Source organism: Filobasidium floriforme (assembly GCF_021052385.1).
Source record: "Filobasidium floriforme strain CBS 6241 chromosome Unknown HD553scaffold_27, whole genome shotgun sequence".
NCBI classification, from domain to species: domain Eukaryota; kingdom Fungi; phylum Basidiomycota; class Tremellomycetes; order Filobasidiales; family Filobasidiaceae; genus Filobasidium; species Filobasidium floriforme.
The window spans coordinates 179,547-201,954 of NW_025763648.1; the positions used below are offsets into that span (position 1 = coordinate 179,547).

The 22,408-nt window shown below is 53.5% G+C and overlaps 7 protein-coding genes across 7 annotated transcripts; 4 read left to right on the forward strand and 3 right to left on the reverse strand.

Moving 5' to 3' along the window:
* Positions 1-31: 31 nt before the first annotated feature.
* Positions 32-1,739, forward strand: HD553DRAFT_345992 (chaperonin 10-like protein; the record flags this gene model as incomplete). The annotated part of the gene is made up of 8 exons (XM_046183156.1): positions 32-168; positions 263-296; positions 386-415; positions 501-801; positions 890-1,002; positions 1,096-1,162; positions 1,237-1,607; positions 1,677-1,739. The coding sequence occupies 8 exons, from the start codon at positions 32-34 to the stop codon at positions 1,737-1,739; spliced, it is 1,116 nt and encodes a 371-aa protein (XP_046032991.1).
* A 271-nt stretch (positions 1,740-2,010) lies between these two features.
* Positions 2,011-3,550, reverse strand: HD553DRAFT_142638 (uncharacterized protein). Its single transcript, XM_046176678.1, has 3 exons — positions 3,326-3,550; positions 2,132-3,246; positions 2,011-2,049 (listed from the first exon to the last, which is right to left on the reverse strand). The coding sequence occupies exons 1-2, from the start codon at positions 3,359-3,361 to the stop codon at positions 2,317-2,319; spliced, it is 966 nt and encodes a 321-aa protein (XP_046032992.1). The 5' UTR covers positions 3,362-3,550; the 3' UTR covers positions 2,011-2,049; positions 2,132-2,316.
* A 400-nt stretch (positions 3,551-3,950) lies between these two features.
* On the reverse strand, positions 3,951-6,722 carry HD553DRAFT_319417 (uncharacterized protein). The gene is made up of 9 exons (XM_046181019.1): positions 6,358-6,722; positions 5,766-6,266; positions 5,407-5,682; positions 5,253-5,347; positions 5,137-5,173; positions 4,714-5,054; positions 4,508-4,631; positions 4,367-4,442; positions 3,951-4,282 (listed from the first exon to the last, which is right to left on the reverse strand). The coding sequence occupies exons 1-9, from the start codon at positions 6,580-6,582 to the stop codon at positions 4,062-4,064; spliced, it is 1,896 nt and encodes a 631-aa protein (XP_046032993.1). The 5' UTR covers positions 6,583-6,722; the 3' UTR covers positions 3,951-4,061.
* A 1,504-nt stretch (positions 6,723-8,226) lies between these two features.
* On the forward strand, positions 8,227-11,725 carry HD553DRAFT_142689 (uncharacterized protein). The gene is made up of 15 exons (XM_046176679.1): positions 8,227-8,800; positions 8,924-8,978; positions 9,138-9,508; positions 9,675-9,688; positions 9,769-9,828; positions 9,896-9,970; positions 10,049-10,209; positions 10,284-10,470; positions 10,544-10,592; positions 10,671-10,718; positions 10,783-10,791; positions 10,863-11,002; positions 11,058-11,086; positions 11,169-11,183; positions 11,248-11,725. Exons 1-15 carry the CDS (start codon positions 8,361-8,363, stop codon positions 11,527-11,529), a joined length of 1,935 nt encoding a protein of 644 aa, XP_046032994.1. The 5' UTR covers positions 8,227-8,360; the 3' UTR covers positions 11,530-11,725.
* On the forward strand, positions 11,628-13,350 carry HD553DRAFT_363904 (uncharacterized protein; the record flags this gene model as incomplete). The annotated part of the gene is made up of 3 exons (XM_046184038.1): positions 11,628-12,242; positions 12,328-12,653; positions 12,717-13,350. Exons 1-3 carry the CDS (start codon positions 11,922-11,924, stop codon positions 13,348-13,350), a joined length of 1,281 nt encoding a protein of 426 aa, XP_046032995.1. The 5' UTR covers positions 11,628-11,921.
* A 108-nt stretch (positions 13,351-13,458) lies between these two features.
* Positions 13,459-15,949, reverse strand: HD553DRAFT_277752 (putative X-Pro aminopeptidase; the record flags this gene model as incomplete). The annotated part of the gene is made up of 9 exons (XM_046178008.1): positions 13,459-13,563; positions 13,639-13,738; positions 13,809-13,879; positions 13,941-14,014; positions 14,097-14,344; positions 14,445-15,105; positions 15,262-15,318; positions 15,437-15,453; positions 15,672-15,949. The coding sequence occupies 9 exons, from the start codon at positions 15,947-15,949 to the stop codon at positions 13,459-13,461; spliced, it is 1,611 nt and encodes a 536-aa protein (XP_046032996.1).
* A 444-nt stretch (positions 15,950-16,393) lies between these two features.
* HD553DRAFT_319423 (putative cytoplasm protein) lies at positions 16,394-18,491 on the forward strand. The gene is made up of 6 exons (XM_046181020.1): positions 16,394-16,732; positions 16,848-17,179; positions 17,296-17,310; positions 17,498-17,689; positions 17,865-18,100; positions 18,376-18,491. Exons 1-5 carry the CDS (start codon positions 16,474-16,476, stop codon positions 18,018-18,020), a joined length of 954 nt encoding a protein of 317 aa, XP_046032997.1. The 5' UTR covers positions 16,394-16,473; the 3' UTR covers positions 18,021-18,100; positions 18,376-18,491.
* Positions 18,492-22,408: the final 3,917 nt, after the last annotated feature.

The following is a 22,408-nucleotide window of genomic DNA, read 5'->3' on the forward strand; positions in this document are numbered from 1 at the left end:
CCTGCCAAGCAACCAACCTAGAACCGTGAACATGTCCACCTCCAACGCCCCTACCAAGATGAAAGCGCTCGTCTACCGAGATGCCAACCAGGTCGAAGTCGTAGAAAAGGATATCCCTACTCCTGGACCAGGCGAGGTGGTCGTCAAGGTCACGACGAGTGGATTATGGTGAGCGTCAACAGTCTCCTATCATATAAGACCCGAAAGTCCATAGGATTGATGGGCTCACGGACTGGATCTTGGCACTCCCTCGTTGCTACAGCGGGAGCGATCTGCACAACTACAGGGCCGAGGCTGTGAGTGATCTCATTCCACCCGTCAAGAAAAGCGGCTGTAGGTCCCGTGTTGCACGATCGATGCTGACGATTGGAACCTTGCCTTATAGTCCAGCTTTACCAGTACCGGGTTCACCATGGTCAGTTTTGCTTCCTGACCTCCAATATCTTCGAAACCCGAGAAACTCTCATTGACGCCATTGCATCGGATTCACCTTTTACTAGGGCCACGAATTTACCGGCTACATCCACTCTGTCGGCCCCCCCTCCGATTCCTCTTCCTCAGAACCCTCGTCCACTCCCAACCTTCAAGTCGGCCAGCGCGTAGTCTGCCCCTTCACGACCTCTTGCGGCGACTGCTGGTTCTGCCAACGCGGCCAGACCGGACGATGTACGAAAGGATCCCTCATCGGGTGTCCGAAGTTGGAAGGAGCTCAGGCTGGGTATGTCAGGGTCCTGCTGGCGAGGACCACGTTGTTTGAGGCTCCGGAAGGGATGCCGGATGGGCATCTGATCTTGATGGCCGGTAAGCCGGCGTGATTTGGAGCGAGATGGTTTAGGACACGAAATGCTAAAACACAAGTGACTTGGGAATCTTTCTATGACCCGGTTAGATATCTTCCCTACGGGTTGTTTCGTCGTCAAGAACGCCTGGGACATGTTGGGCGAAGTTGAGAGGCAGGACGCTACAGCGCTTGTCATCGGTTGCGGACCCGTCGGACTCTGCGTGAGTCCAAGTCTGAGATGTGTCATCGAAATTCGACCCGCTCGATGCGGCTGATCCTGAGGGTCTTGTCTTCATGTGCTACTTTTCCTACAGGCTATCATGGCGGCCAAAGCGAGGTTCAGCAAGGTCTTTGCTATCGACCCGGTCCCCGAACGAATGGGTCAGTCGAGACGCCATTCCCATAACATCCACTTAGATTGACATCGAGGCTGATCAACCGGGACGTTCGATTAGAGATGGCCAGGAAATACGGAGCGATCCCCTTGACCCAGACGGACGGCTCGTACACCGCCTCGCTCCTCGAACAAACCCCTTACGGGCCCGACGTCGTCCTCGAAGTCGTCGGCAACCCCTCCGCTCACGCCCTCGCCATCGATCTCGTTCGGATCGGTGGGGTCGTCGCCTCTTGCGGGGTCCACTCGGCCGCCCTGACGATCAACGGAGACACCGCTTACAACAAGAACCTGAAGTTTTGTTTCGGCAGGTGTCACGTCCGGGCGATGTTCCCATACGCCTTGGGGCTGTTGCAAAAGATCGGAAAGGAGACGCCGGAGTTGTTGGACGATTTCGTACAAAAGGTCGTCAGCATCGACGAGGCTCCAGAGGTGAGTTTGTGGGGCTGTCGGAATTTGATCCGCGTAGATCGAGGCTGATCGCCGATCGGTTCATGTCAGTACTATCGCCTGTTCAACGAACGCAAGATCGGCAAGGTCGTCTTCGAGTTCTCGGACGTTTAGAGAGATACGACCGCCTGGCAGCTCGAGGCATGATTCAAGCGCATTAAAATGTTGTATGTGTCATGGACGCGAGGTGCACATCGGAAAGACTTATACAAGCGCATGCCGGTCGAGTCTAACTTCGTAAAGGTCGTAAAGGTCGTACAGAGCGTACAGTCCGTATAGGTCGTAAAGGTCGTGAAGAAGTCATAATCATTCAAGCTCTGGTCCGGTTAAAGAACGGAAGCTTCCCTCCACTTTTCGGGTACCTCTACCCTTCGCTACTCGGGGCAGAATCCCCTTCCCCTCCTTCTTCGGAAGACGGGGACTCCTCAGCAGGAGACGCGCTGTAGCGAACAAGAGCATGAGGACGGCGATATTGAGAGAGAACGATTATTGTAGCCATGGGCAACATACCTGTACTGCATTTGAGAAACAGTCTGACATGCCTCCCCGTACATCTCTGGATAGGCTGGTCCCCTGCCATCACAAGCACTCATTGCATCCATGATGACCTATGATATACATTAGCTTCGAAGCGCAAACGGGGAAACGGATGGGCTCACCTGCTGTAACAACTTCTTGCCATCCGGTTCCCTTATATCCCGCCACAGAGAAGTCTGAGGACCTTCAGTGACGCGAGTGGGGCTGTAGCGCAGATCGGCATTGCCTGTGATGGTCGAGTCAGTAATCTCGATACCAGAAACATGCACTCGGAGATCTTACTAGGACGCATCACCCCGAGGTTTCGATTCGGCTCATACTTGACCTCCGCTTCATCACTCTCCGCTTGCAGCCAGCAGTAGGGCCGGAACCAACACCCTACCCAACCAATCAGGTACAGATGCTGATTCATGACCCCATTGTCCTGAGCTGCATTGGCTCTCCCTCTGATCTGTGCGTCAACTTCAAGTGCTTTCGCTGGAGTGATTTCGTCGGCTTCGGTGTCGGGAGCTTTGATTTCGACGATCAAGATGGTGAAGCTGGGATGGGCAAATTGAGTGTCGAGGCTCTCAGGCGTTTGGGCGAAGAGGCAGTTGTCGACTTTTCCAGAAGATAGCTCTTTTTTATCCATGATCTCCTCGAAAGGATTGTAGGCGTAGTCACGGGCTTTGAAAGCGACTTCCGTTTTAGAGTAGAACAACGTGCGAGTCGAGGGTTTCGTCGGGCATTGCTCCGCCAACTTCCCTATGAGCGTTTGGACCGCGTCCCGTAGATTATCGTGATTTGTAAGTATCACGGCTCTGAGACCTCCGTCAGATTTGACGATCCATTGCGTAAGTAACCAGCCGACGTCTCCCCACACGGCGAAGAGCGGTAGATCTAGAACCGCGGGCGGGATGGGGGGAGGCTGAGATTGGCCGGCGGTATGGACTTCGGTAGACGGGGTGGGAGACGACATGGTCTGTGATTCTGCTTGCGTACGTCGAAGATGCCAAAGTATGTAATCCTTGCGTCGAGCAGCAGCGCCCTTGAGGTTTTGTCTTTCGAATATCGACTTTCCGGCTGGGAGGAGGTAGGGAAGAGTCTGTACACGCAAGTGGAGACCAAGGCCCGGGGTCAGCTGGAGAAGTGTGTCGCAGCATAACTAGCTGATCGACGCTCACGGAGGACTGTCTGTTTAAACTTTTGGTGCCAGGCATCGAGTGATAGATGAGAGAGAGACGATCGAGGCGGATGGTAAGGACGAGAGACGCTTCAATGTCTATTGTCGGATCTCAGGGAAGAGGTCGATGACATCCAGCACGGAGGTTGCCAGTTCCAACCCGTTCCGGGAGGAGGGAATTGATGCTTCTCGTTGCACCAATTGAGATTCTATGTGAACTCGTAGAGCCTGCAATGATTATGGAGAAGGAGTATGAGCTAATGAAGCCCCATGATCGAGCTTGCATCCTGCAGGACGAGGACGAGACCGTAAAAGAAGGAACACAGGCTACCTACCTCGAACTCGTGAATGGTGATGTTGACCTTTGCGTATAACAAGTCCAACCCGGCAGCACCGGGTCGGGCGATCCGACGTGAATAATACTCGGTCAGATGCTGATGACTAGATCAATTGAGAGCGAGATCTATCGTGCGGCAGCTTTGTTGTTGACATCATGTACACATATATTAGTCGTTGCAAGTATACAAGTGCAAGTTGCTCAAGGTTGATTCAACCTTATGACGGCTCGGGGACCCTACCGGAGCGTACGCGTCGCCTCCCCCCGGGTCATCCTCTCCCGGGTCTTGACAGAGGATCAGACTCGATTCCATATACCATATACAAATGAGAAACACTCGGATACACACAGTAGTATTTGCGACTGACCCTAACACTGCTTTTATCGACTTGCCACTGATCTAAGAAAACGTCAACTCGCCCCCTCCCCAACTCGTCTGCGTCACGCTCTTGCTGTTCCTCATCGCTGCGTATCCGACGCACGTCTGGTTTGCACACTCCTTGGCCACCGCCATGGCCTTGCTACTGATATTCACCGTCTCTGCCACTTCCTCTGTCGTCAACCACATGGTCACCCCGGCGACCTGGAACGATCCCGCGTCCTTGTTGTAGACCGAGTCACCTGCGATAATGAGCGAGGTTGCGATCAGATCGAATGTTCACTTCTACCGTCTGGTCAAGCTGTCCTGTCGAGACCTGGACCCACCTCGCGTAAAACCCCATGGAGACAACGAATCGTCCACCGTCGACGTCAAGTTCTCCCCAAAGGCCGTGTTGTTACCCTGAACGATTACAAGACTGGCATAAGTAACGCGTTCGAATGACAACTTTCTTGTTCGGGGCGTACCTGATCGAAAACAACGATCCGTTTCCGATCGTCGTCCCATGGATCTTGGAAGTTGAGCATCCCGTTATCAGAAGGTTCGAGATCGTTGGACTCGGGGATCCGAAGGTCACCGTTAACCGAGCGGCTGAAAAATCCAAAGTCCAGGTATCAATTTTCAAGTTTCTTCTAACATGTTATCGAGCTTCAAGGCTCGAATCTGGACTCACAGCAAGAATCCTCCCTGGAACGCCGGATGCATCCTCGTCGAAGCTTCCCCGTTCGATGTATAAGCCCCACTATCCAAGACGACCCCCGGCGGCTGAGCCAGATACTTCAAGACCAACGGCCCGTTCGTCGTCTGCGCCCTGACTTTAATGTTCCGGATGGGTATGTCGTCCGGGTCCATATTCAGGGGGGTCGAACCGTAATCAGAGACGGCACGGCTGACGACCATCTTGGCTGTCGGTGGGCTGTCGGAAAAGGCACGGAGGTCGAGGGCGGAGCGGGTGTTGCCGGCTCGAGGGAAATAGTTGGACCCATCCCGGGTAACAACCGAGTCTAGGTAGCCCTGTTGGTCGAGCAAGCAGAAGAGTGAGAATAAGTGAGACTTTGCAGCAGCTTGGAATGGTTCGCCGTCAAGCAGGGCTTACGGGGTTGTGTAGGATAACATCTGCCAGGAGACCACCGCTGTTCGATGCCAGAGCCTTCCAGTCAGTACCGCACGGCGCTCGAACATGACATGAACCCAAAGCCGTCGGGGACATACTTTGTCGAGTTCATGATCAGGCTTTCGGAAACGTTAAAAGTCCCCCAGAGACTGCTCGTCCGCGTCTGAAGGGTCATTTCGTCCGCCGCGACGTACTGGATGGCAGGGGTCATCAGCACACGATCTCATGGCCGTCGTCTGGTTATCCACTCACATCGGCGCCGATCAACCCCCTCCCGATCGAAACCTCCAAACTCGCGAAACTAGCCAACCCCTTCATATTCCCCATCCTCATCCCCATCTGATCGGTGATGATCTCCAACGAGTTCAACTTGCGGTCCAGCTGGTCAAAGACCGCTGTCGAGTTGACCTCGCCGTCGTCTCGGAGCGGCATGGAAGCTGGAGGTGGGTAGCGGACGAGGATGAAAAAGGAGAGGTTGGGGTCACCGGCGACGACTTCATCGGGCGAGTCGGTCGATAGAGATTGAGTCTGTCGTCGTTGGGCGCGATTTGGATCGAATGTACGGTCAATATCGGCGTAAAGAGCAAGAACCAGATGCCCGAACGACTCACGTAAACTCCAACCCCCTGCCTGCCCGTCTGATCGGTCATCTGACAGACCAAGCTCTCCGTCGCGTTCGCTCCCGTCCGCTTGACCACATCGATCCTGACCTTGTCCTGCGGGATCTCACCCGCTTGCAGTACCGGGTAATCGTCCACGCCCATCACCTGGACCGACCCCGAGCTCGAATCCCCCTTGGACCTCACAAAGACCGAAGAGGCGTTCTTGTCCAGATAAAACGTCGTGTACGTGATCGTCTGCCCATAGGGTGCGAAAGCGACCGAACGGAGGATGTTGCTTGAAGAGAGCGGGGAAAAGAGGTTGCATCGTTCCGATTGACCGTCTTCGGGTGGAGGCCCGTTTTTCATGGGATCGAACGTTAGGTATCCTTGCGAGTCGAAGGGGACGACGATCCGACTCCCTCCTGCGCTATAGATCTTGCTCGCCTTCTCGTTTTGCCTTCCTAGCGTCAGACCGCCTACCAGTCCGCCTGCAATCCCACTCGCCAGGACCTACAGTTTCAAGACGAAGCGGACAGAATCGCAATCCTCAGTGAATCTCCAATTCGTGTCCCTTGAACATGGGAAAAGGTAGACGACTTACCATGACGAAAACGATCGCCCAAATCCACCTCTTCGTACTCCACCGCTTCCACCCCCAACTCTCCGGATAAAACGACCCCTTGAGCCCGCCCACTGTTACCATCGCGGTCTCTCGTCCCTGAACTTCCCGATCTCGATCTCGATCTCCTTGCCATTCACGTCGCTTGCCCTTGCCTTTCCCTCCTCTATCCCGCCTGAACAATCCCGAGCCGGTCCCGTCGACCATATCCGGACGACCGGGTATCTCGCCGGTGGAACCCCTTGCTCTTTCCCCCTCTTCCCCTCCGCGAGCCGCACCAATACGGGTACTCGGACCGGGATTCGAAGTCGAAGAAGAACCCAACCATCCCAATCCCAATCCCCACCCCCATCCTGACCCGCGCCTTGAACCTTTCCTCTCCCTCCCCATCCCCCTCCTCGTCCGGCCAGGTCCTCTCCCGAACAACCCCATCCCCGAGCCCATCATACTTCCAGACATAGACGCCGATGCCGAGGCCGATATCGATGCCGACGTCGAGGCAAACAGGGAAGAAGCCCTGGAATCGTCAATCTCGAATTCCTGTCTGCTCGTCCGCGCCGAGGCCGAAAGAGGGTTGAAGTTATTGTTGGTGGTGGTGTTGGTATTTGGGATGGAAGGGAGGGTGAGTTGGGAGGTAGACGCTTCTGCCTGATGTTGAGGTTGAGGTTGGGCTGGAGGGTAGTAAGAGTATGGGTACGGGTTCGGGTTCGGGTACATGTACGGGTTATTATCGTTACTGTTGTCGATGTTGTTGAGGACGTTGAGGTAAGGATGGGTGGATGGTGATCCTGACCTTGATCCTGGCTCGCCCTCTCGTTGACTCATATTCGAATCCGAAGATATAGACAGAGGCAGAGGCAGAGATGAAGGAAAGACCTGATCATAACCTCGACCCTGAGCCGTCCCGTTGTATCCTACTGTCGCAGAACCCGGTCTCGATCCTCCTCTAGTCCCATTCACACCCCCGTTGCCGCCCATGTTCACATTGCCGCCCGCATTGACATTCACATTCCCGCCCGTGTGCCCATTCACATGCCGATGAACCAACCCGGGATTATAAGGCGGAGGAGGGAGCGCTAACCCGGTATAACTCTCCAGGGAAGTCCGGGATCGGTTGTCCGGTACTTGAGATTGAGATTGGAATTGAGGTTGAACATGGAGTGCTGATCGTAGCGGTATGTGCGACTGAGGTTCAGTTCGAGATTGCAGTTGAAGTTGAGAACGCAAACGAGCCTCGTCCTCGTCGAGCTGACGTTGAAGCGCTTCCTTTTCCGGATCTTCCGGGAGGATCATCTTGATTCACGTTCGATGCGATTTCCACTTGTCTGTCAAGCTCTACTGTCGATTTCGATTTCGATTTTCAAACGGTTGAAAGCAAGACTATTTGAGACTTGCCCTATGCCATCCGCTTTGCATTTGAAGAGAACGTGCGGACGAGGGTTTCTAGATAAAGATGGTGAGATCCGATTGTCGAGGAGGGATGTAGGTGTGGCGGGAAAGGTATGGATGACGAGAGGGCGCGTAAAGTCGGTCGTAATCTCTAGTTACCGGGGGTCTTGGAGGCTATATAGATATATAGCTGAATGTCAGCGAGTCATGGTCGCGGGTAGCTAGTTCCAAGAGGGAAGTCAAGGGAGAGAGAGATGGAACACGATGAGATCATGGAGATGCAAATTGAAGAGAGGGATACGAGGGTTTCTCACACAACGAGTGCAAGGGCAGGCAGGGAGGAGGAGAAGGGAGAGGGGAGGCGACGCGGATATATAATTACATGAGTCGGGATCAGTTTCATCATAGTTACGGCAGCAAATTCCAGCAGGGGTTGATGTCATGTGGATGTACGAGGTGGTTGGTCTCTCTAGGCCTCTCTTTCAACACACAGTGGCTATACACCCAAGGTATACTACTCTGCAATCTCAAAAGAAGTAGCGAAACGGTCATTTGGGGAGTAACACACGACTCTTTGATCCGAGCAGAGCGCAACGATGGCAGGCCCACGGATCTTATCGAGGACCACCAACCTCCGAACGCGGATATCTTCCTCTTCTCCACTCGCACACCCATCGAGATATAGACATCTTTCTTCAACGACAATAGCGTCGCGCCTACCTCTACCTCTACCTCGCCGAAACGCTCAAAAGGACATCTCTTACCGGCCCATCCCAAGATTTAGGCATCTCCACACCTCAACCCCCCTCTCGGACATCCCACAATGGCCCAACCCTCCCGTCCCTCAACCGACCGTCACTCCCTATTCCTCCAACTCGAATGCAGGCGGACCGGGAAATGATAATAGTAACAACAACAACAACAATGGTGGCGGTGGAAATGGTGGGAAATCGACCCGAGGAAGCGTCTACGCGGAATTAGCTGCGAGCCCGATCGTTCAGGCTGCGGTGACGACCGCCATCGGGTTGATCGCCGTGTGAGTCCCTGGCCTCCCTCCTCCCCCTTCTTTCGGGTAGATCAGAACGAAATAATGCTAGATGCTTATTACATTGCCTTACCGGGGAAAATGCCGCGTTTTTTCTTTCTTGTTGTTCGCTAGGTTCGTAGGAGGGGTCGGGTATCTGGCTTACTACAAGGCGGACGTGTTGAACAAGGTGAGTGGAAACTCTCCAGCTTTTATATATTCGATACATGCCTCGAAATCGAATGTGTTTTGCTGATGAATGGTTTTTTTGCTTTCGAAACGTCGAATTATACTCCTATTCCTCTTCACCTATACGCCCCGGTCGAACCACTCATCCACGCAACCCCAGATGGAAGGAGCCTTCGCAGCGGGCTACGACCCCGCCCTAGAAGTAGGCAAACTGCACCACAAGAAACACCCTCACCACCCAGGCTCTCTCTTCGAACACGAGATGCAAGAATCCGACGACCCCTCCGACCCCCACTCGCACCCTCATACCAACATCGTCCGTAAAGAACAACAAACCGTCGATGGGATCGTCAAGGGCGAAAACGTCGGCAACTACTGGATCCTCATGGGTCCCAAGGGCACGGGGAAGAAACATACCATCATCGAGAGTATGAGGGGGATCCATGCGGATGGAGCGGCGTTTGCCGAGGCGCATGGGGATCTCGAGGTGTTTCGGTTGAGGTTGGGCAAGGCGCTTCATTACGAGTTCAAGTGAGTGGGTGGTTTTTCTTTCTTCTCCTTTGGAAGTGGATTTTTTTAGTGGTTGCGAAAGAGAGGAGATAAGGGCCACCTTTTCGGGTGGACTGAATGATTACCCTGGTCCATGTGAGATGATTTGCTGATTCGACGTGTTTGCGGTTTATGTCATATCATACAGCGAAGACTGGCAAGGTGAGCTCTAGAAGCGCAGCCCATACGACTTCAATCAACGCTCAGCTAACTCATCCTGTATTTTATCTTTCCTCGTCTAGGCTCCTTATTCTCCCGACGTGATCCTCGAGAAGGAGGACCTCGGTTGGATATCGAACGTGGTCAGTGCAACAGGTCTTTTCGGACCGGTCATCCCAATGATTTAGCTGATGGGCCCATGCTTCGCAGCGATGAACAAGCTGGAAAAGGTCGCTCTGAGGTATACGGAACGTAGGGGCAGGCCCCTCGTACTCGCTATCAGTGGTATGTTGCGTTGCTGATGGACTCCCTACTTGGATTGCTCACTGACAACGTATCGCCCCTATTTGATGACAATTGAAGATGTCCACCTGTTCGGTAACGACCCGGAAGGGATCGCCCTGGTACAACAACTGCAACAACGTGCAGAGGCTTGGGCGGAAGCGGGGATTTTGACCATGATCTTCACCACGGACGATTATTGGCCATATGAGACGATGAAGAAGAACGCAAGTCGGCTCAGGGTGAGTCCTCGTCTTCTTACTCGCTTGAATGCGAGATAACGCTCACCTTAAACCTCGCTGCGATATCATTTCAGGTTCTGAGTGTCCCGGACCTCTCCCCTCCAGAGGCTTTCAATGCGCTTCGTTACCTTCGCTCGTGCTACGGTCCATCGGCCGCTATCGACCGAGCAAAGGACAAGGAACAGATGCCGCAAGTCTTGCACCTGCTCGGAGGACGGATCTCGTTGTTGCTACGTGCTGCCAAGGCTAGGGATATGCTTGGTAAGGAAAGCCGATATTTCTCTTGGAAGTGGATTTTTCACTGATGTTTTTATGGATACGCGATGCGCGACAGAGGAAGCTCGGGACATGCTGGATGTGGAAAGAGAATGGATCATGTCAAGGTGCGTTCGCTCTCTCGCTTCAGTCGTTGTTAGTATGACAATGCCTTATCCGGGTTCACGCCTCGCTGCTCCTCTTAGAATCGGCTTGATTCCCGATCACGATGACGATGTCATGGATGAACAAAAGTGAGTTTTGTTTCTGCATCTCTGACTGAAGGCGATCGTCACGCTGATCACGTATCTTCCGCAGGTGGTCGAGGTAGGCATAGAACAATCACCCGGATACTGACGAAGGGGACGGTACTAATACCTGATTCGACTATGACACAGTTGTTCGTGGCTCCTCCTGCACGAGTTCGTCAAGCTACAAAAGGCAAGGTTGGAGGGGGCAGAAATCGCCGGGTCCTTGCCTGATATCGAGCTACCTAAGACGACCTATGGGAAGGCCAGGGTGGTCATGACACGTCCAGGTGAGTCGGATCTGTCAGCTTTTCAAGCTCTCCCGCTAAATCTTGACCATTGCAGACTTTTTGAGTGGCCTAGATTACGCAAACGTGAGTCGGTTCTGAATACGCTCATGTAGTAGTTTCGGTAGCACCGTGTTGACACGGATCTCGCCATCTCTCTCTCATCCAGATCATTTCGATCGATGTGAGTAGCACGCACGTCCTGGAATGCACAACAGCGACTGATATTCTCGTTTCAATGTTGACAGAACAAGTTCAACGTGCGCCCTGACAACATGTTGACTCTGAGGTCAGCCGAGCAGATCACAAATGAAGAAGACTTTGAAGAGACTCTCCAATCTGTGCGAGACCGGGTAGACGAGATCGAGGGTCTGCATAGGCAGTCCGAGATCTGCGTCAAGGAACCGTTCCAGATCCGGTATGAAAGCGGCGGATGGCTTTCCTGGTTATGGCCGAGTCGTGGACGGGTCATATCTGTCGAAGGCCTGGGTGCCGCTTTCGTACCGGCAAAGGACGAGAAGGACGATTGATGACCATGTTGACTGTTCTTGCGAAGCGGTTAAGCAGACACCACAACACACTTATACCCATCTATACCACCCTGTACACCCTTAGCAGCAATTTAGCGACCAGTGTCGAGCGGATTAGGCTGATCGCCGTATAGGGCGTTCAAACCGTAGAATTACTGCCTCCACCTCAGCCTACAGGTCTTCAGTAGGCAAGGCGATGCCAAAATCCTTTCCGAATCGCCTCCCTTTGTTAATGGCTGCGATCTGCCCTCCCTTTGATCATTTACGGTCGCAAGCTGTGCTGCACGACTCGACTTCGAATCTGCCACTCAACATACTCTCCATAGACCAGGACGACGTTGAACTACTCTATACACACAAGCCTGATCATCACTAGCGAACCTTGACCCACGATGCAAAGCCCAATGGATGAGGACGATCTGAGTCGCCCGATATCTGCACCCAGACCGGTAGCATCGGGCGCTTCTACGGTCAATCACAATCCGTTGAGCGTTCGAGTGACCGATACATCGATTGGAAAATTCGACCCTAGAACCAAACCAGGAATCAAGGTTGATGATGCATACTCCGTACTCAATCCGGATCTACCGAGCCGAGACGCATTGTACATTTTCGTGAACTTTATTTCGTATACGCGCACGCCGAAACAAGGTTCACAAGGCGTACGGGACGAACAGCTGAAACATGCTTCGAGGCTATTGGACTATGCCAGGGTAAGATTGCCTAGAATGCGTCCGTTTTATCCATTCATCCATTCAATAAGCCTGATGTTTCGCTTTGTCACTTGATGACCCGCAGGACCTCTCACAAAGACCGAGAAACCGTGTCAGCGCTCTTCATATCAAATATCGCTTTCCCGAGGAACCCGGCAGCAAACTACTCCAAGGAAACCCTCGTCCGTTCCCCGTGATGCTGGATCCCGTCATCAAAATTGACATGAGTGAGTGCAACATTATGGAGAGAACACAGTATTCGCTCCGCTTGACTAAGGGTTTCCTACGAGGAGAACCTACGGGGACCTTTGAGCCGGCATTTGCTGCGGCCATTTTCCAGCATATCGCTCAGAACATCAACCCAGCCCCGAAGAACGTCGTGGTGGCCTATGTAGGAGCAGAAGTGACAGCGTGAGTGATTGACTCTATGAAGTCGGCAGCATCTCTGGCTTACGTGGAACACCTTGACAACAGCACGCACATCCGCGATCTCTCGGTCTGGTGTTCCAATCGGGTCCCGGCGGTAACGACCTTTTCCGTGACTGAATGCCGAATTCGAGATCCGCGTCCGCTAGAAGAAGCGTTGGGCGATGCGCTTGACATCTCGATGTACCTGAACGAAGGCGAATCGCCCGTCTATGATACCTATCCTGGTTCTGGCGAGAGCTTCTCCGCGCACCGACCTTTTGGCCACTCTACCTCTGGTGGTTCCTACCTCCGCGCCAAAGAAAAGGCGCTCAGGCAGTTCGGGGTCATCACCAACAGCTACAGTAGTGGGAGAGGTAGCTGGGTGAGCGACATTGGCGTAGGGTCTCCCAACATCCGAGCGCTCCGCGGGCATACTCTTGAAGCTATCATCGATAGCATGGGATTAGGTGATGGCAACGAGGCCGCCGCGAATCGACAACAGGAGCGAGACCTACAGCTCGCCGAGATGGTCAAGCCTAAAGACTTTGCTGCCAAGAGAAGCAGCAGTTCAGCGCCGAAGCGTTCGTGGAGACAGAACAGTGGATCCGAGGGTACCAAGGCCGGTGGGCGGACCTGGAGGGACCTCGTCGTCGCGCAGAACGATCGTTTCAATCCGGAATACATAGATCCAGATGTCTGAACGGCATGTTTGCCACGTTGAGATGTGTATTATGCATGTGTGGATTCGACGCTCGGTTTACTTGCCATGCGACGCCTGTGGATTATGCCTGATACATGATGTCTTTGTTCATCGTTCCAATAGCCCTTGACATACGCCTTCAATGTCGGCGATCTCTTTGGGAGCGTTTGCGGACAGGTTCAGAGGACCATCTTTCGTGAAAGCGACGGCGTCCTGCCAGAACATCGGAAAGTATTACCATCAGCCTCGCCAATCATGAGCTATTGCTAGAGCTCCTGTCGAATTTACCTCTATCCGGATACCCATCCCGTGGAAAGCTTTGGGAAAGGCGTCATTGGCAGGAACGTAACAACCGGGCTCGATCGTGATCACGTTCCCTTCCACCAGACTGAAGTTCAGGAAGCGTTCCAGTCAGACCTCTTTCATTGCCGAGAGCGGTAATAGACGCGGATGCTCACTGTCCATTCCGGTTATTGGACGCGCAGTCGTGCAGATCGCTGCCAAGGTGGTGGGAGATGTAGTGTGGGTACTATCGTCGGACCTTATTAGCCGGAGAACTCGCGATGAAAACGGTAAATAAGCACGCTCACCAAGCTTCGCTCGACGTCCCCGGTATACAACTTGAACCCAATCTGTCTGAGCTCCTCGGTCAAGAGGCTGCAACCTGCACAACCAATATTCTTCCCCGTCAGCATAGTCGAGCTCAACACGTCAAACGGCCTTGAAATCATTGACCCGATACTCACTCAACCGGTGGATTTCCCCCATCCCAACCTCATCTTCAACCCTGCACTTCTCCACACACTTCTTCTGTACGTTCAAGACCGCCTGATAGAGGTCCTTTTGCGGTTCACTGAATTTGCCCGAGACGGGGAACGTCCGTGTGATGTCCGATGCGTAGTGCGAGTATTCGCACCCAGCGTCGAGGAGGAGGAGTTCGCCGGGTTGGAGGAGCTGGTCGTTCTGGGTGTAGTGGATGACACAGGCATTGGCGCTGCATTGCATAATATCCAAAAGACGTCATATCATGTTCGTCAGATCTGACCCTTCAAGACGCGCTTTGTGCAGCAGCAATGGAACGACCGTCGACTCACCCTGAAGCGACCACGGGCACATAAGCCGGCCTCTCGCTCCCCCTCATCGCGCAATGATACTCAAACTCCGCCTGGACCATATACTCTGTCACTTCTTTCCTCTCCTCCGTCATCCCTCTAGCGGTGGAGCGCATGACCCGCGTATGTGCCTCTGAAGAGATGTCACCGGCTCTTTTCATCAAGGCGAGTTCGGCTGGGGATTTGATCATCCGGAGTTTCTCCACCTCGGGAGCTAGGGGTTTGCATTTCGGATTCGAGGCGAGGAGTTGGTGGAGAACCAAGTGAGGCGGGACCTTCTGATTTGTCGATGATGAAGAACCCGATAGGAACTTCCCTAGCGTAGAAGAGACCTTGCCTCTTTTCGTCATCCCAAGCTCATTGAATGCCGTTGACGATAACGACGCCGGCGGGTAAGGCTCCGACCACTCCGACTCCGATGCCTTAGGCGGCAACTCCACAAACAACTTCCCCTCCCCCTTGATATCGACGATCCTCTCCAAATGCTCCTGCAGCAGCGTATTCGGGAACGCCTCGTCCGCCCCAAACACCTTTACCGCCCCCTCTGGGCCTGTGCGGGCTCCTTCCCATTTTTCTTCATGTGCGTCCTTGGAGGGGACGTAGAGGGTGTAGGTATAACCCCGGGAGGAGGAAGGTTTGGATTCTAGAGCGCACGATGGACATGCGGGTGGACAAGGCGAGATAGAAGGGACCAGGAGAATAAGTGGGACAGGGGTCGTTGTAGCGAGGATCAGCTCGACGATGCAGGTCACGTACGGCATCCTTCGGACCCCAGTGGAGAAGGAGTAGAAGTACTCACCGAGCACCAGGACCGCATCAGGTTCATGAAACCCCGTCAAGTAGAAGAAATCGGTAGCTACGGAAAGTAGGAACGTTTGGGTTAGCATTCAGCGCCCGGGCTGTCGAGACGCTTTGCGGGAAGATCGAGCAGGCGGATAGTTAAAAGGCAGAGGTAGATATTGACATCGACTTACATTGCCGAAATTTGTAACTAAGACCATATGCAAATCAGGTCATTCGCAATCCGGTATAAGCAAAAGAAGGCCGGATATGCAGTTCAACTAGGGGATCAGAGCGTACTGACAAGATCTCTACCCTTCCCAACAAAGCCAAAAAGCGAATGATCAACGAAACGGGACGCAAATGAAGAAATCAGCTCTACAGTCCAAAGTGTGCTAGGCAAGAAGAGGAATCCCACCACCTCGACACAGCGACTCACGTTGCGTAACAAGCCTAACCCCAGCGCCCATACATACGACCCTACTCCCCTCCGGCAGACCCTGCATCAATTTTCTCCTTCTCTGTTCATATTCCGCCGCTGTGATACCCCGTGTTAAGTGTCCAGGGTTCTCACTCCGGACCAGATGAGGGTGGGTCTGTGAGAGCGGTTGGCCGTAGAGTGGAGGTTTGGCGTAGTGAGTCTGGTTTGGGGTGCTGTATGACCGTGTGCTTTGGGTCCGGGAGCGTTGAGGCACGGATATGGACATTCGAGTTGGGCATGATGAAGATGCTGATATTATTGATGCTATGTGTTGAGTTACGATCACGATCGGTTAGCATTGGTAAATCATGGAAACTGTATCACCCACGGAAGCTCAAAGAGCACGCATGCTCGCTCGCGCTGCAGGAAACTTACCTGGCCGACCGATGTTCCGAGACGCAGCAGCTCGCAGGCTGATGGAGAGGTGTGCCATCCCGCCTGTCATGTACTATGATGTTAGTGACTGTTTGAGCGTGTATGTGCGAGTGATGATGAGATTCGAGCATCATTTTGTCGAGAATGCACATCTACGAGCTACGAGAGACTTTAGGGTACAACCTCGACAATCAGGGTCGACGACGAGTCTCTGGTCTCTCTCCCTCGATCTGGGGAAATGACGAATCTCATCCATCCTCGACCTCCCCGAACCATATCTCTCGATCTCCCTGTAAGTTACCATCGTCAACGCTCGCCGATCGTCCACACTCTCTTCCTCTCGTCCTCATCGATCGAAAGTATCTCCCTACCATCATGCCCCGAACGATCCGTATCGCCCTGCTCCTCTGCGACACCCCGCTCCCGCTAGTCCAGCAAGAACTAAACTACCCGACCTACACCCCGGTCTTCCTCTCCCACTTGCAAGACACCCTAGACTCTTACCCGGACAAAAAGGCTGTCGAGGGTGTACAGCTGGAGGTGGATAGTTTCGATGTGGCAGGGAAACAGGAATACCCGGATGAGAAGAAGGTGGGGGAGGGATGGTACGATGCGGTGATGATGACCGGTTCAGGTAAGTCTCACTGCATAGTCGCTTTTCTTTCTGTTCATCGTATTGCGACTTTCGATGCTGATTCTCCCCCTTTCTCACATACAACTACTACCTTAAAACATAATCCTCGCCCCAGCTCACTCCGCCTACTCCCCCCTCCCATGGCTGCAACGCCTAATCACCTACATTCACACCCTCTCCACAGACCCCTCCTATTCACACCTGAAAATCATAGGGATCTGTTTCGGCATGCAAGTCATCGCCATGGCCCTAGGAGGACCACAGGCGGTCGTCCCCAACGAAAAGGGATGGGAGATCGGGGTTTACGAGGTCGGGTTGACGGATGCTGGGAGGGATTGGTTTGGAAGGGTCATGGCTGGCGATGTGGATAGTCGGTTGAAGGATGCAGAGGATGTTGAGAGTGCGAGTGAACGGGTCGTGGAGAAGGTCGTCGGGACGGAGAAGATCGTGAGTCTTTCTCTTGCTTTCGAGTCATCAGATGCTAGATGGGTGGGAGAGGAACCGCTTGGCTGATAAGAGCGATTTCGCTATACTATGTTGTCGACTTTGGTTGTGACCAATAGCACATCCAGCAGATGGTGAGTGGCGTGCTTTCTCGCTCTGACTCTCTCTTACACTGTTCTTCTTTGGAGTGGTCGCTTACTATCCGTTGCCTTCTTGCTCCATTATCTCCTTCCCTCCCCCACCCGTACCTGACCTCTGTCAACCGGACTCCACGACCCACCTCACCATTCCAAACTCGAATTTGACAATATCAATTCTTAGCACCGAGACCACCTTCCTCAAGTCCCTCCGAATTTCGAACTCCTAGGTTCTTCCCCGAAATGCAAGGTCCAGGGGATCGTGCAGTATTACCCCGAAGATTCTTCAACGGAGGAGACGGGAGGGAGCAGAGCTGGGAATGGGAGGAGGAAGATTAGGATCGTCGGGTTACAGGGTCATCCAGAGTTCACGACTGTAAGTACTCGGATTGCTGCCTTTGTCCAGTACATGCGCCCAGTCTTGTTTCCTGTACAACGAATTGACGAATAAACTATGCAACTACCCTTCATCTTTATTTTCAACGACATCATCACCCTTCTCAACGTCCGCGTCCTCGAACCCGCTCAACGGTTGCGACTTACGACCTCAGGCCATTGTCGACCGGATGATCTCCGTTCGCTCCGAATCCGGCGTCTTGGACACTCCAACTGCCGAAGAAGCCAGACGTAGGAGTTCTGCTCAGAGCGGAGGCGAGGGAAGAGGGGTGATCGGATGGGGCATCTGGGCGGTCTTGTTGGAGCTCTGAGCGAGGAGGGGTGGTATGTGAGGTGTGTTGCCATGCGCGATGGCGATGGTAGTAGGTAGGGCGAGATGAAGGTACTATCACTATCAGGTTGGGTGGGTTGGGACGTTGTACCGGAGAGATACCATGAAGTATAGAAGGGAAATACAAAGGGAAAGAGGGACATGTCCGATAGACAAGGATGCCTTTAGCTTCATTTCAAAGATTTTTCGCCTTCCGACCGAGCGCTGGTCCTGGACACCAGTTTCAAAAACCTCAAAATCCGCTCTATGCCTGAACCTCCCCGCTGGAGCATGTTGCAAACGGCCTTCTGGAGACCGGCCGTCGTCCATCCATCAAGTCAAGAAGAGACCCTTACGAGCAATTACCACAAGGTAAGTAATAGAAATCAAACGTTAACAGCTCTATCATTAATTCCACTTGTGGGATCATTTGCTCTACTTCCTATTGCGGAAGATGGTCGGCAGGGTGTTGATCAAAGATGTTGAGATGGATCTGATCGGAAGTGAGGGCCGCTTGCGGCTGAGGGGAGTCGCTGAAATCGACACCAGCACACCCGTACGCGAGAACTCTGTCATCGGCTATCACGTCAAGGGGACAGAGGAGGAATTGAACAGAATCGTCGCTATGCGTTCGCAAACCCGTCACGGGAAGGATCTGACTGTCGCCTGCGACGCACCCGGGGGTGAGTCATGAATCGAGAGCCCGTGTCTCCGTGCTCGCCGCTGATCGTCTTCCTGTTCACAGGTATTGTGGGATACACTCTGGTGGACTTCCCTCCAGGCAGTTTCGGATCTGGATGTCAAGAGGGTAGCGTTCAATATCGCCGACACCGATACCCACTCGATCGACATCTCTTACGAGGAATTCGGCTGGGTACAGGATGACACCAAGCGACATGGCGGCCGAAAATACGACCCCCGTCCGCATTTGAAAGTGTCTTACTTTATCGAAAGCGAGGGCAGTCTGAAGTCGATCCGCGACGACCTCGCCAGTCGACTCAAATCGGGCATTGTCAAGGTGACAGCTCAGGAAGAGACGCAAAGGAAGGCGGCCGAGAGTATCCCACACTCCGCTACAGCAAAGCGACAGACTTGAAACAGGCGGCGTCGGCATCGAACCCAGTAGCTTCGAGCACGGTAGTATCGAGCACTACAGGAAACCTCACTCGACAAGTCGCCAACATGTCGACCTCCTTGACCGCTTCCGGATCGAATTCCACGGCCACCCAGATGCCATCGAAGAGACAGCGCAGCAGGAACAAGGCGAGGGCCAGGGTCGACTCGCCGATTCTGGAGGAGCCCAAGGAGCCCAAGGAGCCGCTCTTTGCAGCCTCTGCCCCCGTGGTATTGGCCGATCTCGGGGAATGGATTTCCCCTAGCGATAGGACCCATGACTTGAGTCACGAGACTTACGAAGAAGGTCTCCCTGCAGCGAAGAGGTTCGCTGCTCCTGTCGGTCAGGCTTCGACCTCGACCTCGAACCCCGACGTCCCTGCCGTCGTCGACCCCGCTCAGGATTCGATCTCGAGCTTGAACCCCGACGTCCCTGCCATCGTCGACTCCGCTCAGGCTTCGACCTCGACCTCGAACCCCGACGCCCCTGCCGCTGTCTCCGCTCTTGTCGTCGATTCCGCCCCTACCGCCGCCTCTGTCGCCGATCCCCCCTCTGTCGCCGCTACCACCTCTGTCGACGATCCCCCCTCTGTCGACGATCCCCCCTCTGACGACAATCCCCCCTCTGTCGACGATCCCCCCTCTGTCGCCACTACCACCTCTATCATCGATCCCCCCTCCGTCGCCATTACCAAATTTACAAGCTGGCAGTCTTCGTCTACTGTGCTCGTATAGCCGAAAGGCGCTCGTACATCTTTCCCTGAGGACTCTTGGCCAGTGATCGAGATTTCTTTTTCCTTAAGGAGGTGCACGCAACGCGATACAAGAAGGGCGAGCCTTCCTGGAAGCAAGAGTCGTATGGAAATGCGAAGAGGTGAAGCTCGGCTATTATATGCATGTCTAAAAGAAGGGTTTCTGACGTCCTATGGTGTTGCACGTTCCATGACGAAAGCGGATGAGCTATAACCAAGAAGGTTGCCACCAAGACCTTCAGCTTGGAATATCTGTAAGCAGTAGAGCGAAATCGAGTTCGAAATTTGCACTCTCGGATAATAGACCGGGAGTTTTACAAGCCCAGGGGGTCCCGTCCTTCTCTCCATAACTGGCCCAAACTGTGGCGACAGCTTCGTCACTGATCACCTTCTTCTTATCCTCAGACCACGTTGTGCGACTAGCTAGATTTCCCTCCACTTGCTGCTCCTCTTAAAGCTAGGGTGATCCGGCAGACAAGTTGTACTTAAATGAGACCTGAAACGGTGTGTCAGCTGATGATCGTTGATAATCACAAGAATCGATATCTTCTATAGACATATTTCAAAAGCTTGTTCAATATCCCAACGCCCAGTACCAACTTCAGAACTTCAGCATGCAATCCCGTATGTTGTATATGCTTGTACATTTTCCTCCACCCCTTCGTCCGATGCATACGGTAGATTTGTTTCGAAACATGGCAATCCTTCCATGGGAGAACAGTTCATGACTGCGTCCCCCCTTGACAAGTTTCACTCGAACTACCTCGCCTGCGTTCTGTCCCATCTGTCAGGCCAGAGAGATTTCCTTCATCTCGCGGTCGGCTGCGCTAATGCTTTCCCCGACGGCGATCCCATCGTCTGTCCGCATATCCCAATCGACGTCATCAATTGACCCTTCCACCTCGACTTCGAGCTCCTCGGCTGCTGCATGACCTGATGCTGTCGGTCTGGCATACATTTCCCCTCCACATACCAGCCACATCGCCCATCGCCATCGCTCGGTGCTGCTCTTCCAATCCCACACTACGCTCACAGTTTCGCGAAACTGCTTACCTGAACAGGCAGAGAACTCGGGATGCGTCGGATGAAGTGCCGGATGGCTGGTGTCGAAGGACGGATTGTCGATCCAAGTGATTGTATGCGAGGCCCTTAAAAGAAAGTGCGAATGCCGCAAGAGCAGCCATCGCCCGGTGGACGTAGGTCGCCCGTTGACCTACGGTATGTCGCGCAATGAGGTTAACATCGTAGGCAACCGACTCTGAACACAACTTCTCGACTCGCCTGCGTGTTGCATTCGACGCCGACCGTAGACAGGGTGTGTTCGATATCCATGGTAGAGTACTGCATATCACGACTCTCGAGCTTGGTCAGATCGAATTTGTTCCAGAAATCGCAAACCAGTACCTAAGGGAGCGAGGTTGATCAATACTCAGTCCTATATGTTACCGTTGTGTATTTCCTATCGCAAAATCTTACAGACCTCGCAGTTCTTGGCCATGATCAAGGCTTCATACAATCTGGCAAGGAGCTCAGTAGCTGATTCTGGTAATCTCTCTTTCCACCGCTGTCCTTGTCGAGTCCTGACTACGTTGAGGCGGGACGGACGCTGCCATCCGCTCTGTGGAGCTTGGGTAACTACCCGCATCTTCAGGTCTTTTCGTTTCTTGGCCTCCCGAGAGTTCAATCCCCAGTTCATCCGCTTTCCGAATGTGCTCTGGGATTCGGCGATCGAGGGGGATGGTGGATTGCTGACGAAGCGCGATTGAGGCGTGGTAGGTAGAGAAGCTGGAGAGCTGTCGGCGCGAGCCTTGTTTTGCCGCAGTTCGAGCATCTGTGGCTGCTGATCGAAATGAGAGACGTGTTGGGGACGGATAGCCATGCTCATGGTATCTATCGAATAGGCTGACCGCGATGTTTTTGCTTTCGTGGATCCCGACCGGTTGAGGTTGAACCCGAACAGTAGAGCCGTCTCGCCTAGAACGATAAGTCGGCTGAGTCAAGACTAGGAACAAGAGGTAGAGACAGTCCCAGACAGTTCGGCCTGACGATCTATGTATGGTGAAGATCGTTCAGGCTGATCCTCTGTTCCCCTTTGTTCGATGTGCGTCGAGAGTCTCAGCCGAGTTTGTCGAGCGCGAGGACAATGGCGCGCGTGATCATTCACCACAACCCAGCTCCCCTTGACCTCAAGCTGCCATCTCTGCAGCGCCCTGGAGTACGAGGGTCATTTTCACAAAGGAATCTGTTCCGCTCACCCTGGCAACCCCTTGGCCCCGTTGTGGCGGACGCGTCGACATAGGGGTCGGAGGCGCGACCAAAGGAGAACGACGCCACTGCGCGTGGGTAGTTAGTTATGAAACGTCGCTTTCGAGTCAGAATTTGGGGTCAGCACTCATCTTGCAGACTTGCTAACAGGTTGAGTGGTATGAATTGCTCTGTCCCACTTGCTAGCTGCATAATCAATGGTCAATCTGTAGGGTGGACTCCTGTTCAGCCCTCGGCTCTGCCCTTGCGAATCTCGCGA

Coding starts and splice junctions, on each gene's coding strand:
- HD553DRAFT_142638 (XM_046176678.1), bottom strand. CDS start 3,361: ATGCCTGGCACCAAAAGTTTAAACAGACAGTCCTCC. Junction 3,247..3,325: donor GTTTAAACAGACAGTCCTCC/GTGAGCGTCGAT, acceptor TTGCGTGTACAG/ACTCTTCCCTACCTCCTCCC.
- HD553DRAFT_319417 (XM_046181019.1), bottom strand. CDS start 6,582: ATGGTCGACGGGACCGGCTCGGGATTGTTCAGGCGGGATAGAGGAGGG. Junction 4,632..4,713: donor TTCCAGGGAGGATTCTTGCT/GTGAGTCCAGAT, acceptor TGGATTTTTCAG/CCGCTCGGTTAACGGTGACC. Junction 4,283..4,366: donor TCCATGGGGTTTTACGCGAG/GTGGGTCCAGGT, acceptor TCATTATCGCAG/GTGACTCGGTCTACAACAAG.
- HD553DRAFT_142689 (XM_046176679.1), top strand. CDS start 8,361: ATGGCAGGCCCACGGATCTTATCGAGGACCACCAACCTCCGAACGCGG. Junction 8,801..8,923: donor GCCATCGGGTTGATCGCCGT/GTGAGTCCCTGG, acceptor GTTGTTCGCTAG/GTTCGTAGGAGGGGTCGGGT. Junction 10,210..10,283: donor AGAACGCAAGTCGGCTCAGG/GTGAGTCCTCGT, acceptor ATATCATTTCAG/GTTCTGAGTGTCCCGGACCT.
- HD553DRAFT_319423 (XM_046181020.1), top strand. CDS start 16,474: ATGCCCCGAACGATCCGTATCGCCCTGCTCCTCTGCGACACCCCGCTC. Junction 16,733..16,847: donor GGTGATGATGACCGGTTCAG/GTAAGTCTCACT, acceptor TCCTCGCCCCAG/CTCACTCCGCCTACTCCCCC. Junction 17,690..17,864: donor GTCATCCAGAGTTCACGACT/GTAAGTACTCGG, acceptor TTACGACCTCAG/GCCATTGTCGACCGGATGAT.